The following is a 17,078-nucleotide window of genomic DNA, read 5'->3' as shown; positions in this document are numbered from 1 at the left end:
TGCAACCAAGCAGAGGAATTAGTGCAAAGACACAGGGACAGAGCAAGCCATCAGCAGCATCACAGCCACGAAGAGCCACCTCCAACAGCCATTGTCTGGAGCTCTGGATAATTCCAGGCCCTGCAGCCACCGTGGTATCCCACCTTCACTCCCCAGGACTGTCAATACAGGGTCTTGCACTGGCACTCAACAACTGCAGAGGAGGAGACAACAGCCCTGGGGATCAGCAACACCAGATCCACCGGAGGCTCGGGCAACTCCCACGGGCGCAGATGCTTCAGTGGAAGTTCTTGAATCCGGCCAAATTAGTCTGGAAATCTCATTATTCCCCAGCGCCGCTCTTATGAGCTTTGCAGAGCTTCCTGCCGGGCTGGGAATACCAGGAGGCTGGGCTCCCAGGGCACTTGGGGTCTGCAGCTGGAGGTGTGAGGACCGACCAAAGCCAAAGAGGTTGGCTTGGCTTGGCCAACCAAGCAGCAGCCACATCCTGCACCCCACACCCTACAGAAAACCCCACACTCACTCTGTGTTGCTCCCAGCAACTTCCAGACCAGCTTGGACCCTGCGGACCTTCCCAAAAGCCGAGGTGATGGCTGGAGTTTCCCTAACTTTGACCATCCCACCAAATGGTACAAAATGTGAGCCTTCTGGGCAGTCCCAAAGAGAAAAGTTCCCAACAGGCACACACATGACTGTTGTGGGGCAAGGAGACCACCCGGCAGCAGCTTGAGCTGGACTTTGCTGCCACAGGCACGATGTGGCGGAGGCACTGACACTGATAGCAAAGAGCTGTCCTGGCCAGGCAGGCACCACCAGGCCTACAGCCAAGTGGGCTAAGAAGTGCTTTAAATGCCCAGGAAAAATTCGTGACTAACATATAAGGCTGCTGGAACTGTCCCAGGGTAGCAGCATTTTCTCCCTAAACCTGCTGCTCACATCTGGCTCCTCTAGAGGAGTACAGGGAGAGGAGGGAGTCCACAGCCATGTGCTGCTCCCAACCCCTCCTTTGGGAGCAGCTGGGCATTCCCAGCAGAGGGGAGCGATCTGGGGCTCGTGCACGTGAGGGGGATGAACACAAAAGGTTTCTCCATGCTCCATGCCTGGGATGACAGACTTCACACCCTCCAGCGCTGGCCTGTACATGGCATTAACCACCCATGCAAGCCAAACATCCCCTCCCTCCACACATCTGCTCCATCCATAATCCCTGCTGTCCCTCCCCTAACGGGAAAGCAGCCAGGAAAGTGAACCAAAACCCTAATTATATCCCAGTAGCTCCCCAGCGCCCCGGTGATCCCTGTGACTTTATCGATGCGATCGCAGCAGGGCTGATGAAATGCGGAGGAAAGGGCCAAGGCTGGGTGTGCTCCAAAACCCCACCTTTCTCTCCAGTCACACCATCACAACAGGTGGAAATCCTGCATGAGCTCAGGATGCTGCTGGGACACTTCTAAAACCACGCTGTGTGCCTGTTCCCTCTGTCTCCTCTGCCCAAGGACCAGTCACCCACAGCAGAGGGAACTGGGAGGAGAGTGGGGACAGCCATGGGTCACAGAGGGACAGCAGCCCACGGCCTCACTGCAGCTTCCCAGGGCTCTGTTTGGCCACAAAATCATGGAGAGCCACAGCTACGGCACCTGGAGCCACAGCACCCAAGGCCTGGGGGGTGCAAGAGCCAAGACCCCCAGGATCATGCCACAGAATGGTTTGGGTTGGAAGGGACCTTAAAGTTCATCCAGTTCCAGCCATGGAACAGGGACACCTGCCACTAGACCAGGCTGCTCCAAGCCCCATCCAACCCAGCCTTGGACACTTCCAGGGATGTAGCAGCCACAGCTTCTCTGGGCAACCTGTGCCAGGCTTTCCCCACCCTCACAGGGAAGGATTTCCTCCCTGCAGCCCCATGGCAAAGGGTGCCATGGCAGCAGAGATGTGGCATGGCCGTGGGGTGCGTGCCAGGAAAACACAGGGGGAAAAGACCTCCATGGAAGGTGGGAGCTCCCCTGCTTTCCCCAGCTCCTGGAGCAGCCCAAGCTCCACATGCAGCACCTCTCTCCTGCAGCAGCACAAGAGAAGCTGTGCTGCCTGCAGGAGCAGAGCACGAGGCTGTTAACACACTCCCACAAACCAGCTCCTGGATGGGATCCTGCAGGAAGGAGGTGAAGGGTAAGTGAAGTTGCAGCACACGTCATTTACCTATGGTAATTTCAACTTTCAGCAAAGCTGTCTGGCTGTTTTATCTCGTTGCCTGCTTGCAGTCAGACTTCAGTGACTGCAGAGAAGAGCCTCCTTTGTAGCTTTGAAGAAACAGGGGAAAATAAAAAGTTCTTACAAAACACATATCACCAAGAGCACATTCGCACGCTGTTACCTGGTCCACCATAAAGGAAAAACAGTATTTTGATTTTTTTTTTTCTACTTTTGTATCTTGCAACCCATGGTAAGTAAATGAGCAAGACCAATAATCAAATATGCCCGGAAATTCTCATTTTTCACCAAAAATGCCTTAAAACAGCACAGATAAAAGGAGGAAGACTCTTGCAAAAACCCTGCACTTGGTAACCCTGAGAAAAGCTGTTTACAAAACCTCACTGAAGACCTCAGCCTGTCTCCACGCAAGTTTTAACCTGACGTCCCTTTTACAGCCTCCAAACCTGATGAATAATGCATGCCTGGGATAAAGCAGAAATATCATATTCACCAATGCTTACCTAACAGAGAAACAAAGATTGCAAATAAGTAATTTATTAACCCTGAACCGTGTTGCTGCTTGAACAGAGGCCACAACTCAGCTTTTGGTGGAAAAATCACTCCTGAGCCGAGGCAAGAGCACGCTGAGACCCCCGTTCTCACCACGCTCCAGCACAAACACGCCTTGTCCTGGACTCACTGAGATGCCAGCGGGGGGAAGCCCCCCAAGAGCAAGGCTGGGAGCTGCCACCCTCCTCCTCCTCCTCCTCCTCGGGGGCTGCAGCCGCCCCTGCTCTGGTGGGAAGCCCACAACCCCGCACTCGCCCACGGCTCCAGCCGCTTTCTCAGGCATTCCAAAATTTGGCCGGAGTCTCTTTTTGCAGCACGCCCCCCTCCACGGCTGGACGCCTGCCTAATTGCGTATTTATTTATTCCTGCATTTTCCCAGCTCCCCGCACACACTGGCGCAGGGTGGGGGGGGGGAGCCAAGGCCGGCTCCCAATGAGGACCCAAAAAAAAAATAAAAGAAAACCAAAAAAAGAGGGAGTGCAGCTCCCCACATTCCCCGGAGGGTGGGAGGAAGCCGGGAAGCGCAGGGCTGGCTGGGAAAGGGCTGGGAGAGGGGGGCAGGAAGGGGGGACGCCAGCGGCATCGCCCACCCCCTTTGCTTTGTGCGCGCTTGGGGAAATTAAAAATAGCTGCGTCCAAAGAGTGGCTGCAAGCGCCACAAAGAGCGTGTTGAGCGGAGGCAGCTGCAAGCTATTTGCTGCCCCTGGTAATCAGCATCTCGGCTTGCAGAACCCCTCCGGCCCCCCCAGCCCCTTCCTCCCCTGCCAGAAGCTGCTGCTGCCTTTCTCCAACCCACATATGTCATGTCAACAATCAATGAATGCAGGATCTCTGCCGGGGAAAAAAAGGGGGAATGCGCTTTGATTTTTGGAGCAGCTCTGTTGCCTCGTTCCATTCATGTCCTCGTCCTCCTCTCTGAGCTGTCACTGAGGGGTTTGCAGCACTGAATCCCACCAGTCAATGCCAGGATACCTCATGATCCTCAGCGGGAAGAGGGATGTGCCAGCTGCTGGGATGCTGCTGCTTCTAGGAGCAGGGAGAGGGATGCTATTACCCAGCATCACCCAGCCTGTAGCCCACAGCCCACTGGTGGTCCTCACCGACCTGACAGGGTGGAAAGAATTAAACCCAACCCCATCCCCACCACATGGCTGCAGCTGGTGGGCTGAGAGCTGTTCTGCAAGCACCTCGTTTCACATCCCCTCGCCAGCACCAAGCAACAGCGAGGCAAAAAGCTGGAGTTTTTGTTGGTTCCTTGGGTGGTTTGGTCATTCACGTGTGCACTGGCACGGCCACCCAGGGACTGGGGGATGCTTGGGAGCCCAGCACTGCCCTGGCTTGGAAAGAGCTGGGATCAGGCACCCACCGCTGCCCCTTCCTCTGCTGCCTGGGGGGACCACGGGCCCATGCCAGGGTAACTGCTCCACCTCAGCTGTGTCATTTCACTGCCAGCCCTGACATCTTCCCTCCTAAATGCCATCAGTGCTTCATTTCCACATTAACCTTTTCCAGTAGATACAATTTTTCCTTCACCAAGAGCCTGCAGCCAGGCTGGAAGCCACAGGTCCAGGAGTCACAAAGGAACTCCAGCTGCTGCAAGTGCCTGTTTCACTCTGCCCCCCCAACACGAACAAGATAAATGCAATCTAAACTCCAGCTCACTTCCCTCCCTGCTCTGGCACACGTCTTCTACAGAAAAGTCTTTGCTAGGTCCCAAGGGATGAGGAGTGGGGAAAAAGCAGAAGGATGGAGCCACTTGAACCTGTCCTTGCTGCTCAGCCTAAGAGCAATTCCAGCTTTGAGGCTCGCCCTGCAGAAGACAATAGGGGCTGTGTTGTTTCCAGGAAGGAAGCACCTGGGCCAGGTCATCAAAGCAGCTTGTGTTAGGAGGTCGCTGGCTGCATCCAGCTTTCAACTCCACTTTCATCCTCTTTCTGCCTGTTAACTCCCAAACCTCCCACCACGGATTGTTTCACACTGGGGCCTCTCCCGAGAGGCTCCTGCAGCCATGAAATGTCCTTCTTGCAGGGCTGGGATGTGGACAACAGTGTTCTCCAAAGCTCAAAATAAACCCAGGCTCTTTTTGGGCCCCGATGATGTCCCTGGCCATTGTCAGTTGCCAGGACTCGTGATGGAGCCATCCCTGGAGGAGAGCTTCCTGTTCCCTCAGCCCCCTCCCAAATTCTCCTTCTGCAGCTCAGCAGTTTTACCTTCCCAAACTAAAAGCCAAACTAAAAGACATAAAGTAGAAGAGGGTTCAGCAAATTAGGGAACCATTCCTGGAGGAGCTCAGGGTGTCCTAACAGCAGAACCAACCTCCTGCAGAAACTGGGGCCAGACACTTGGAGCAGAGAGAAATGGGAAGACATGAACACCCCAAAGTCACCCTTATGGGATCCCCACACCCAACCCCAGTAATGACACTTGCATCGGCATCAAGACAGACAATATAAAAACACAAATGAAGATTTGTGTATCCTCCTCTCACCCCCTTCAAGGCTGCTTGGTCCTGACTTCAGCAATGTCCCAGGGAATGAGTTCCCAGGGCTCCCTGTAGGTTCATGGACTTTTTTCCCTCAAATCAGTATTGAAAATTAAATACAACAAACTCCTCAAAGATCTCTGAGCTCTGTTCAGAGTCACCAGCACTTGTGCTGTCTCTGCAGCTACTCTAGAGCAATCACAAGCATGTACTGTGCCCCCTCTCCCTGGTGTCCCTTTCCTGCCCAAATTCCCTGAAGGAGAAAGGATCTCTGCTTCCCAATTTTCCCATCATTTCTTTATTGCTACTGCATCATCTATGAGATACACACCAAATATCCCACATAAAACCTCACAGATCATCATCCACCCTGACTTGACTACATCCAGTCTTGGAAAAAAAACTGGGATGGGGAGTCCCTGTCACTGTCTGAGCCTCACACAGTCACTCCCACCCAGCCTTTCTGTCTCTGCTTACTTTAAATTTCAAACATGCTTTGATTCAAGCCAAAAGCTTTTTATGCTAAACAGAAACTGAAAGTCTTGATCTGGCAAACAGAGGCACTGGCAAAATTGTGTCCATGGGGGGAAACCACCAGGGATGAGGGGAATGGGGTTTGTAAAGCCTGGTGCTCCCACGGAGGAGGGGGCAGGGAGAGCTTGGAAACACTTAAATGGCAAAATGTGTGGAAAAAGTACGGACAGAGAGGCCAGGATGTTTAAGGTTCGTTTTTAATCCCTGCCAATGAATTTCAATTCTGTGCCAAAACTGAAGTAAACTGCTTTGATCTAAAAAGGAGGGGGAAAACACACACACGGGCTCTCGGCTTCTTAAAACAATACAGATGACAAAGGAGGTAACTACAATGAAAATCAACACAGCCCAGCTCTGCTGACAGTGACATTTTAAAATGCCCCTTTCCTCCAAATAAAGAGGTGTTTGGAGGGAGGTGAATTAGGAAACAATAATCACACAGGTCTGTGGATCACAGCATCAGCAAGCATGCATCCCTTCCTCTGACTTCCCTCCAGCTGCCACCAATGCTTGCACCATTCTCCTTTTTTTACCCATTTATCAGTTCCTTAGGTTTCTGTGGCCAGGAATGGGGCCTGGGGCCGAGCAGGTCTCCAGATGTGACCCCACAGCCCTGCTGTGTAATGCCAGACCTCCCACCTCTGAGCTGGCCTCTCTTCTCCTATTTATACACCCAGCCCAGGGGTCCCACTGCTCCCTAACCATTCCCAGATGCCAGGCTGGCCTCACTTTCCATCTCACCCCAGTCCCATCAGCTCCCAGCTCCCTCCCTGCCATCACAGGCTGGAGCAGGGATGTCTGCTCCATTGTACTGAGGTTAATGACATTATGATCCATCTGAGTTCCTGATTTAGCAGCAGGACCACCCTGCTGTGAGCTCAGGAAGGGTCTGCAACACCACCATGGAGGACACAACTATCCAACCCCAGCAAACTCTGGTATTGAGGTGGCTGACTACTGATTCAAGATCCCTTCTAGATCCCTTCCCAGTTTCACAAAGCAATTTGACTCCAGTGAGGAACAGGAAGGGTAGAGATAGGGCTCACACATTTCATCAAGCTGGGAAGTGCCAGACACAAACTGAGGTCAGCTTGTTGCAAAATGAGTATGTCATGCACAGGGATGCTCCTCCTGAATCCCTGCAGGGAAACTAAAGGAGCTCATCCAGAAGATGCTCTCACCTTGCCTCTCATCCACAGCACCAGTGAGTTTGAGATGCTCCCAGACAAGCCTGAATTTTGTCCTGTTTTCAAACCAGCATATGCACAATGCAAAAAGCCTCTAAATTAATAGTCTCAGCTACCAAAAGGAAGCCTGATGTGACAAGAGAATACCCCCAAGGAGGATGCAAAATGCCAACCTAGTATAAATCCCAGCTCAAGAGAAGTAGCACGGGGTAAACTGAGGCACAGAGACAAGGCCTGGCTTGGACATGCAGTGATTCATTAGGAAGCTGGCCTGGAGATCCAGACCCACTCCTCTGACCTACCCCAGCCACGGGGCTGGATCCATCCCCAGGCAGGGCTTGAGGCCACAGGCCCACCTGCAGCCCTGGGAGGGACATGGCAGAGCTCTCCATCGCCACAAAGCCCTCCTGCCTTTCCATTCCCACGCAGACAGGCTCTATTTATAGAGACCTCGGCCGCTAATTATAGATCACAGCAACCAAAACAAAGGCAGGCAAAAGCTCTGCACTTGCCACTCGCTGGCTCTGGCCCCTGAGCCCAGCACTATTCTTGTGGCAGCTCCCAAATCCCAACCAAAACCCCCCAGACCGCCCCAGCGCCGCAGCGCAGGGCTGCTCTCCCACGGCAGTGGTTTCACTGGAGACCACAGGCTGTTTTACCAGGAGAACTGAAACTTGTCCTTGGACACTCACAACACAGCAGCTCAATCCCAGAGCTGTTCTTTCCTGCTTTCCCTCAGTAAGAGTGGCTTTGTCATCCTTCAGCTGCTGCAGAGAAGCATCAGCCCATCATCATCAGTCCCAGCATGAAGGTTTATCAAACAGCAGGAGCAAGCCACCATTGGGGTGCAGTCGTGGATGTTCAGGATGGGAAGGCATCCCCAAGCGATCACACAACCTCCACATCCACCCACTGTTGGGAGGCAGGAATTTCTGCACGTCTGAGCAGGCTCAGCTCAGCCAGGGCTCGGCAGAGCTGGGAACAGCTGCTGGCATGGTCCCTGCAGAGGGGAAGGGGGTGGGATCTCCTGGGCATTCCCAGTGACAAGGCTGCATCTGGGTGCCACCAACTGCACCCAGCCTGAAAGAGGGACACCCCAGGGAGAGAGTCTGGCAGCTCAGCCTGGTCTGAGGGGATGAAGGTCCAGAGCCTGTGCAAACCATCCCCATCACAGCCATCATGCAGAACTCATTTTGTTTTCAGACTGGAAGCATGGCAGAGCAAGGACAGACAATGACTGACACACAGAAAGAAGGTGGCCAAGCAGGAGCACAGACTCAGGATCAGCTGTGGGATATCCCTGGGTAGGTCTCAGGAGAAAACAGGACAAGCAGGACAGCTGGTGCCTGCTTGTCCCACCTTCCATGCCCAAAATGCTCCAATCCAACACCAAACTCTACCCATCCCATGGCAAAAGGCTCCCTGTGCCCAATGCTGCCCCATTCCACAGTCTCTGAGTACCACAGCACCAACATCTCTGAGGACTCCCCGAGGTCTCCAACCTGGGCTTGTGCTTTGAGCTGCCCCTTCACACCCCATTACTCTCCAACCTGCTGGGAGCCAGGAGCAGAACCTCCCTGGACAGGTACAGCAATGTCTCCACCAGCATCAGCAGCCCAGGACTCCCCTCCTCCCAGGCTCACTCCTTCCTCCAATTCCACTTTTAATAAGAGCAGAAATTGCCAAACCCACAAAATTAATGTCTGAAAGGTTCAAGCAGAGCCTTCAGTCCCAGCCTGCCACTGCCTGGGAGGTCTCCTGTTGTGTCAGACCCTCCTGGGATCCATCACACCACACGTGGGCATGGGGCAGCGAGTCCAGGAGCCAGCACAGGGCTGTCACACAGCCCAGGACACCATCCCATGCTGCTTCCCTTTTTGCTTGTATTTTTCTACTTTCTCCCTTCTTGAGGGGAAAAAGCCCAGCAGGTGCCTGGAGAACTGTGGGATGCTCCTGCTGGGTGCTCTCTGACCCCTGTGGCACAGGGCTGGGGCACTGCCTGTCTGCTTCTGCCCAGATGTGGCAGAACCTGGAGCAGGTCAACTTCCTCAAGATGCAAAACAGCAAAATAATATTCCAGATTGTGTTTCCTAGCATTTCTGCACCTCTACCCTCACACTGGGGAATCTCCCTACTCCACCCAGACACAAAGCATCCTCCTGTCAGTGTAGGACAGGAAACACCAGCCCAGTGCAGAGCCAGTTTGCTGACACTGAAAATGCATTAAAGCATCCACTGCTCCTACCAAAGACATTTAAATTATTTAGGGCACTTGGACCAACCCCAAGTAAAAATACAAACAAACACAGCATGAAATCTGAGCCACACTCTCTGAGCCTCCTCATTCTACGGTGCCCTCACAGGAGGTACTGGAGGAGGACCAAGGCACACTGACCTCACAGGGAGCCTCCCTGCCACAGACACAGGTCCCCATGTGTCCCTGTCCCACAGGTGTGCTCTCTCTAGCTGGCTTCCTGAGCCTCCTGCCCAGGCAGATCCCAGCACATGGGTGTCCACTCACTGTGCCAGCCTGCTCAGCCTTGGGCACCTCCCATAGGCTTCCTGTAGCCAGCAGGATAGATCAGCAGTCCTGGGTGCTCCTGGGATTGACCTACTGGGCTCTTCAGCCCCACTCTGCAGCTCACAGAGAATGGGTTTGCCTTCCTTTGATCCCCTTTTACTGATGGGAACAGTGCTGGTGACAAGCTGCAGCTCCAGGGCGGGCGGGCGGTGGGAAGGCGTTCCAGCTGACCTACTTTCCACGGGCATTGCTAGGCAGGGCCTTCTCGGACACTGCCAAGGTGATTCACCACAACCAAAACCCAGCTGGCACCGGGAAACTGGGCAAAAAGGAGGGGGAACGACCTTAGGGACCCCCTCCAGCACTTCCTGTCAGCGTGGGATCTGTCAGCAACTGCTGAATCCCATGCCAGGAGGGATTCGCACGCCTCCGAAACACCCACCCATCCTCTGCAGAGTGTCCACTGAGCTCCCACACAAACCCAGCCTGGCACAGAGTCAAACCCAGCGAGCACAACTCTCCTCCAGCTTGGCAGAGCACTCCAAGGGCAGCAGATAACCCAGCTGATCCCCAGAGCCAGGAGACAGCTGGGCAGCACTCACCATCTCGTCGAGGGCATAGCGCAGCAGCCCGTGCTCGTAGAGGATGAAGAACCGACGCTGCCATTTCTGCAAGAGAAGACAACAAGATGGGTCACGGCAGTGCCCAGCAGCCCCTGGGCCTTGCTGGGAGCACTGGAGCTGCACATCAGCTGGCAAGGCTCTGCCAAAGGTCTGTGTGCATCAGCCAACATTGCCCAATGCCGACTGCCTTGAGCTCTGGCAGCCTCGGGACTTTGACCATTCCCTGGGGAGCCTGTTCAGAGCCTGACCACCCTCTGGGGGAAGAACCTTTTCCTAATACCCAAACTAAACCTCTCATGACTCAGCTTCATGCCATGAGGACTGGGGACACCAGAAGGATCCCCAAACTAAATGCTCTGAGCCCTCAGCTTCATCCTGCACCATCTATTCCAGCATCCAGTGCTGGAGGGTGACAGGGTGTTCCCCAGATGTTCCCCAGCAGCACATGAGCTCAGTTTGGATGGTGGCTGCACTCCTGGCATGGCTCTGCCCAGGCAATCCTGGCACCACGCTGGCACTGCTGCCTCTGCAGCTGCACAGCAAATCAGATTGGAGAACTGATCTGGCTGGAAAACTGCCTTTCTTTTTTTTTTCACGTGTGCCAGGTTGTTTTCAGCCAAGAGCAAAAACTGGTCGAGCAGGCTGAAATAAAAAAGTCCTGGATTCATAGCCCCAGTGCAGCAATTCTTATCTCACTTTTCTCAGCCCTTTGGGCAAAGTCCAGGGTGCTCAGGGACAAGCAGAACTACGGAGGACCTTGTGGACCTCCACAAGCCCCAGTTTAGCAGGCAGCCTGGGTTCTGGGGAGACCTGGCTCCCATGTCCCCTTTATGTCAGGCCAGCAAGCCTATGACAAGCTGTGACTCCAAATAATGACCCATATACCCAAGGCTGAACTCAGAACCCAATTCTTGTTCATTCGGGAGCGATTTTTTTATTACAAACAGCTCCCAGAACATTTTGGCTGCATGACAGAGGGTTCACGGACCATTGCCATCCCTCCCACGCACAAGACAGCCCCATCCTGGCAGCCTCAGCAGCAAGCTCCCTGCAAGACAAGCTTGGGGACAGGCTGGAAGTCCTCGTCACAAGCCAGCAGTGAAAGGATATCAGCCTGGTCACATCCTTCTGAGCCTCACATCCCCCAGGACAGGAAAGTAAGGGATGCTGCGACCCCACAGGATGCTGCTGTTTTTGCCAGGCATGAGAAAACCCCTTTGGAGCTGAGTGTGTCCTGCTCTGTCTGCAGGTCCCTGCTGCCAGCACTTGGCTTCAGAGCTCTACAGGGTTATAGCAAATGAGAACCACCACTCAGCCCCTTCCCTGCTACAGGACCTGCCTGACATCGTCATATCCACACTAGAAGATGGGATGCAGCCTCCCTCTAGAGCTCTGGGCATGCTCATGATGAGCTGCAGAAAATAAAGTGGTTGTTTCCAAGCCCCAAAGGAAAACTAGGAGCTTTTCTGATGGTCACAGCACAGCTCAGAGTCACACAGCCCACACCCCACTGGCCTGAGCGCCTTCCTGGCAGCACGGCACGTGTCAGGCAAACCAGAGCAGCACCAAAACATCAAAAAGCAAAAGCAACAAGCAATAAAATTGCACAGTCTGAGCCTGACCCGCACCTGCAGTGCCCCAGGCTGCTGCCCAGCACGGGAGACCTTGCATCCCAGAGAAGGCATTCCAGCCTTGCTGCCAGAAACATCTCCCAGCTTCCTGGTTTGCACAAGAGAACGGGTGCATGGAGGTGCCTTCAGCACTCCCAGGGTCACAGCCACCCCCACGGGCAGGGACAGCCCTTGCTGCTCCTCCTGCCACCCCCACCAACGTCACGGGGAGAGGATGTCTCAGCTTCACTTACCCGTGAGCGATGGACGGGGTTGTCAAAGTCCGTTCCTTCCGGGGCCAGCAGCAGCCAGCCACCATAAATGGGTTTGGCCTGCAAAGAAACAGCAGAGAAACACTCACACACAGTGGAAAACTGCTCAACATGGATCAGCACCACAGGGAATCGACAGTCAGGGACCACGGGAAACTGCAGCAGCCCCAGCACCAAGGCAGCTGTGTGAGCTCAGCCTCCGGCACGCAGGCAAACTCAGCCTTCCCAGTGCAGGGAACGTGGTGTGTGATGGCAACCCGTGGTGTGACACACACTGTGTGCCAACGGGACTGAGACGAGGACTCGGGAGGAGGCAAAACCCCAGGCACAAACTCCAAACACAGCTGCTCCTGCATGGCACCGTGCCCGGAGCACCAAGCTCCCGGGTGCTGCCGAGCGGCAGAGCCCATCCCCACCGCGGCTCTTCCCGTCGCCATCGGCAGCGTGCCTCTACTCCAAAGCAAAAACACACTCCAAAGGAGAGCTCGATGTTTTCCGTTCGTTAATTAAGAGAGGAAAAACTACCCAGCGCTGGCAGCTCTCCAGCTCCCAGCCGCTTCCCGTGCTGTGCACATCCAACTCCTGCTTCCCTGCAGGGGCAGCCCCTGCCAGCCCACTCCCCCCGCCAGCAGTGGCCAGCGGCCCACGGCGAGCACAGGAAGGTCAGAGCCAGGAGGAGGGAAAACGGCTCGTTCAGCCAGCCGGGAAGAGAAAGGGAAAGAATACTCGGAAAGAACCTTGCAGCACTGCCGTATGTCACAGTGGAAAAAAAAATATCCAGGCTCTTTCCACTGATGGCTTGGATGCAGAAGTGGTCAGGGTGAAGCTGACCCACGCCACGGCAGGCGGTGGGATGGGGATGGGCACCGGGCATGTCCTCCCACGCAAACTCCTGCGGGCACCGCTCCCGCTGCCTTGTCAAGCTGTAAACGATGAGCCAACACCTGGCAAGGGCTGGGGCCAAATCCTGCTGCAAGAGTGGCAAGACATTGCCACACCAGCAAGGCGGCGCCACAGATACCAAGACAGACCAGGAGGGAGGAAACCAAGAGCAGATCCAGCTCCAGGAGACCCTGGGTCTGGGAACACCGCTTTCCACCATGGAACATCCATGCACGTCCATCCTGGGCCAGCCAAGAAGTCACAAGGACACACACTCCCAGCTCTTCTCTAACTGATTCAGTTAATCTTGTTGCTTTCATTCTTTTCTGTTCCTTAAAGTTTAAAACTGTTTCCAATTCAGTACCTCCCCTAGATTCCTCCTGCCAGTTTCTGTGGTTTTGTAATGTTAAAAAAAAAGTTTCCCCTCTGGAAAAATCCCTGCAAACAATAGAAGAAACTGCCTATGCACCAGAAACTGTCAAATGCATGAAGCACTGAGTAAGCAAACTAGAAACACGCCGGAGGAGACCTTTTACTGTTTATAAAGTAAAAAGAAATAACAAAATCTCTTATCCCCTCCACAATATGACATACCAGCTCGAGGTGTTGCTCTCCCAGCAGCTGGGAAAACATGATTTGAGAAGACCTTCCTTCCTTTCCCCTTTAAATGAGATTTAAACCAATGAAAATGAAGCGCTGGGATTGGGATCCTTTTGGGGGGAGTTACGGGGGACCAAAGCACCCCTACACCTGTTCCCACGACCCCACTGGGGGCACAAGAACGCACCTGTGTGTACCACCACCCTCCCTGGGTTTGGCAAAGGGCCCAGAGCCCCCCGTCACCCCTGCCCAGCTCACCTGGATGCTGGTGCCCTGCTCGCCCGTGGCCCCCATGCCACCTCCAGCTGCTCGGCACCGCTCCGTGCCCAGCTCTGTGCCCGACTCCGTGCCGCCCACGCCGGCAGCGCCCCGCAGGTGAGCCAGGCTCTGCCACTCCCCCGGCACACCCCGCCCCGCGCCCCCACCCAGAGCCGCCCGTGACGCATCCGTGCCCACGCCATGGGAGTGGGGGATCCCAACGCTCCCCGCCACGCTGGGATGTGGCCACGGCCACCCGTGCGGCCTGGGAAGAGCCAGACATCCCAAATGTCTCTTGTGTTTTGCAGGGGAAAAGCAGAATTGCAAATCATTACTGATGACCCATCAGAGACCCTTCAATGGGTCACTGTGACAAGAAATGGGGTCCCCAAATTCCCGTGAGAGAACTTGGGGTGAGTGCTGAGCAGCTGGGGCTTGGGAAGATCTTAGGAGTGGCCTCCGCCATGTAGGAACAAGAGGATGACAGTGACAACAGCACGTGACGGTGCCAACACTTGGCACCGCTACACCAGGGCAGCACCCTGGTGATGCTCCAGACAGCCGAGCTGCAGGCAGGGCTCAGCTCTTTTCCATCCCCCAGTTTTCCCCTCCGTGCCCCAGCACGGCTCCCAACCAAGACCAAGCGCTCAACCCAGCAAAGCCCCATAAGCAACAACTCTCCCTGACACAAGCCACAGCACTGCAGCCACTCCGAGCACCCCACAGCATCCGCCTGGGTGACAAGCAGCAGGCAGGTCCCGGTGACACACGAGGGACAAAGTAACTGTGAAGCCAACAGAGGAATCATCACCAGAGCCAGCAGCAAGCAGCCTTAACCCAGTATTACAAGCATGAAGTCCTGCCCTACCTCAGCCTGGCTCACACCCCCCAGCAGACACTACTTTGCCTTCAGCCATTCCAATTTTAGCTCAAACAGTCTGTAAATAAACACTGAGCACCTGAAATACACACCCTTAACACAGAGCACGGTCATTTCTGTACCAGCGTCAGAAAAAAACCAGCAGTGGGTTACACTTATTTTGGCAGAAGCATCCAATTCCAGATATTGAAACCAAAATAGCTGAAAGGTATGAATTAGAGCCAGGCAGCGTGGGCAGCCTGGTTCCACCCATCAACAAATGAACATGCAGCAGTGCTTTTTAAAGCCAAACCAAAACAAGCTGCTGCTAAAACCAAGCAAATGCCCATAGAGATACAAGCCTAAATGAAAGGGATATGAATTAGCACACGGAGTGTCTGAAATAAGCTCATCACACCTGCATTGGAATGGCCCTGCTGAAGCAAGGTTTAAAATAAACCCGATGTGGGAGGCAGGTCCCGGAGGGTGCTGGAGCACCAGGATGGAGCTGGAATCACACGTCCTTTCCACTGGCTTGGCTTCCTCTGGAAAGCTCCTCAAGAGGAAGAAAATGCAACAACCAGCAATGAGCAAGACCTCAGAGCAAAAATTCCTTCTTCCGAGGAGATTTGTCCAACATCACATTTAGGGATGGTGTTGGAGTAAACCCCAGGGTTCCCAGGATGCCTTTGACCACGCAGGGCCCTGTTTGCCTCCTGGCAGCTCCGGTGATATCCAAAGGGCAGCTCCACGTAGTTTCTCCACAGGCAGCAGCCACACAGGGTGCTCAGGCACTAGGTAGGTGGCTTTGCTTTTATCCAGAAGGTACCTGGCTGGAGGGTGAGCCACAAAATGCTGTGGGAGAGCAGAGTGGAGAGCGGCTGCTGATGGAGCTGGGGTGGGGTGACGCTCACCCCACCATCACGTGAGAGGTGCGGCCGGTTTGCAGCCCCACGGTGCCCAGTTCCATCCCTGGGACTGCTGGAGGCTGACTCAGACAGAAACACCCCCACGTCACCGCTCCGCTTCCTGTCACACCTCTGGGAGTGCCCAGGTATCGGATCCCACCTTTGATCCGACACTGGAGCCGGGCTGTGAGGCACACCAGCACCTCAGCTGCCTCTCAGGTCGCTGTTCCAGCCACTGCTCCCATCCCTCAGCCCACGGGCCTGCAGTGCATCCAGGGGGAGGACGCTGCCTCCAGCCCAGCGCCGGCAGCGCGGCGGGTGGGAGGAAGCGGAGAAGGAAGCGGCCCCAGCTGGGTTTACACAAAGCTGTCAGGCCGCTGTGCTGATGCTGCCCAGGCATGGACAAACCACCCCAACCAGCTCCACCAGCACTGGGAACACAATTCCCAGCAGATAGGAACTGGGCTTGAAGGACGTGCAGAGGCACTCATCACTTCCCAAAGCCCAGGCTGATACAGGGACCCCTGCACACCCCCAGGGCCACGGGGCACCTGCCTCCAGAGGGCAGGATGGGTCACAGGAGCAGTGGCAGCCCATGGAGCGCCGAGTCACAGGGCTGGAGGTGGGCTGTGACACCAACCAGCTGCCTGTTGGACAGGCTTTCACACCTCCTGTGGTTTTGGTGGTACCTTCAGCTCTTCCCTCCCCACGCAAACCAGCCAGACACACAGGACCCAGCAGAGCCGCATCGTGCCAGCCCCACAGTGCAGCAGGAGTTCACTGCACAGGGTGGAACAGGAGAGTTGTACCAACACCCACATCCCCTCCTAGGGTCCAGACTCAACCCCACGGCAGAGTAACCACATCCCTGCTGAGGCGCTGGACAGCTGGGTGGGCTGGGATGCCCCCACAGCCAGTGCCCACCCACCCCACATGTTCTGAGGAAGTCCGAATCCATTGCCGGGAGAGACTGCTGGCTCCGAGCGCGTGGCGGGAGGGATAATCTGTTTAGGCTGCCGGCAGACGTAATCAGCCTGTCTCGGGTGGAGGCAGGGCTTGTTTTGTTCAGGCTTGGCAACTGAGCGGGAAGGGGAAGAAAAATGGATTGTTGCATCGGAGCTTTAGGCTCTGCCTCCAGCACTGGGAACAGGGAGCCCTGTGCACCAGGGAAGTGATGCCAGGGCTTCCAGCAGCCCCACAAAAAAATGATGTACCCAACCTGATCCAGGCTGTGGGTGGATCCAAGGTAGAAATTGTTCCATCACCTTTATGGGTCAGCCCCAATATTCACCAAAGGAGCCTCTCTGACAGCAGTGCCTGCTGCTTCCCACACCCAGGGGAGCACAACAGGGTGACAGCTCTCATCCAGACGCAGAGAGGGGGGACAGTAAGGCCATCGTTGCCTGTGTGCTGTCCCCTAATCCACTCAGAGCTCCTCAGAGGCAGGGACCCGTTTCTGGCACAGTTCAAGGAGAAAGTCACCACAAATACTGTGGCTGCAACCTCAAAATGGGAAATCTGGGCCATTCCAGCTCCACTCTGCTCTCAGTTTTGCACACCTTGGAGCCAAGAGAACATCGCT

General features: G+C 55.0%; 1 protein-coding gene across 8 annotated transcripts in view; it reads right to left on the bottom strand.

The window, feature by feature from the left end:
- LOC119706756 (myosin phosphatase Rho interacting protein) overlaps window positions 1–17,078 on the bottom strand; it is a 73,653-nt gene that overhangs the window by 50,171 nt on the left and 6,404 nt on the right. For all 8 annotated transcript variants that reach the window (XM_038150766.1, XM_038150770.1, XM_038150769.1 and 5 more), the window contains exons 2-3: window positions 11,972–12,049; window positions 10,087–10,152 (exon numbers count right to left, since the gene is read on the bottom strand). In XM_038150766.1, coding sequence (XP_038006694.1) covers window positions 10,087–10,152; window positions 11,972–12,049 — 144 coding nt within the window. The remainder of the gene's footprint in view (window positions 1–10,086; window positions 10,153–11,971; window positions 12,050–17,078) is intronic.

Source organism: Motacilla alba, chromosome 14, assembly GCF_015832195.1.
Source record: "Motacilla alba alba isolate MOTALB_02 chromosome 14, Motacilla_alba_V1.0_pri, whole genome shotgun sequence".
In the NCBI taxonomy this organism is placed as follows: Eukaryota; Metazoa; Chordata; class Aves; order Passeriformes; family Motacillidae; genus Motacilla; species Motacilla alba.
The sequence above is the reverse complement of the archived record's forward strand: the minus strand, read 5'-3'. Positions and strand labels throughout refer to the sequence as shown.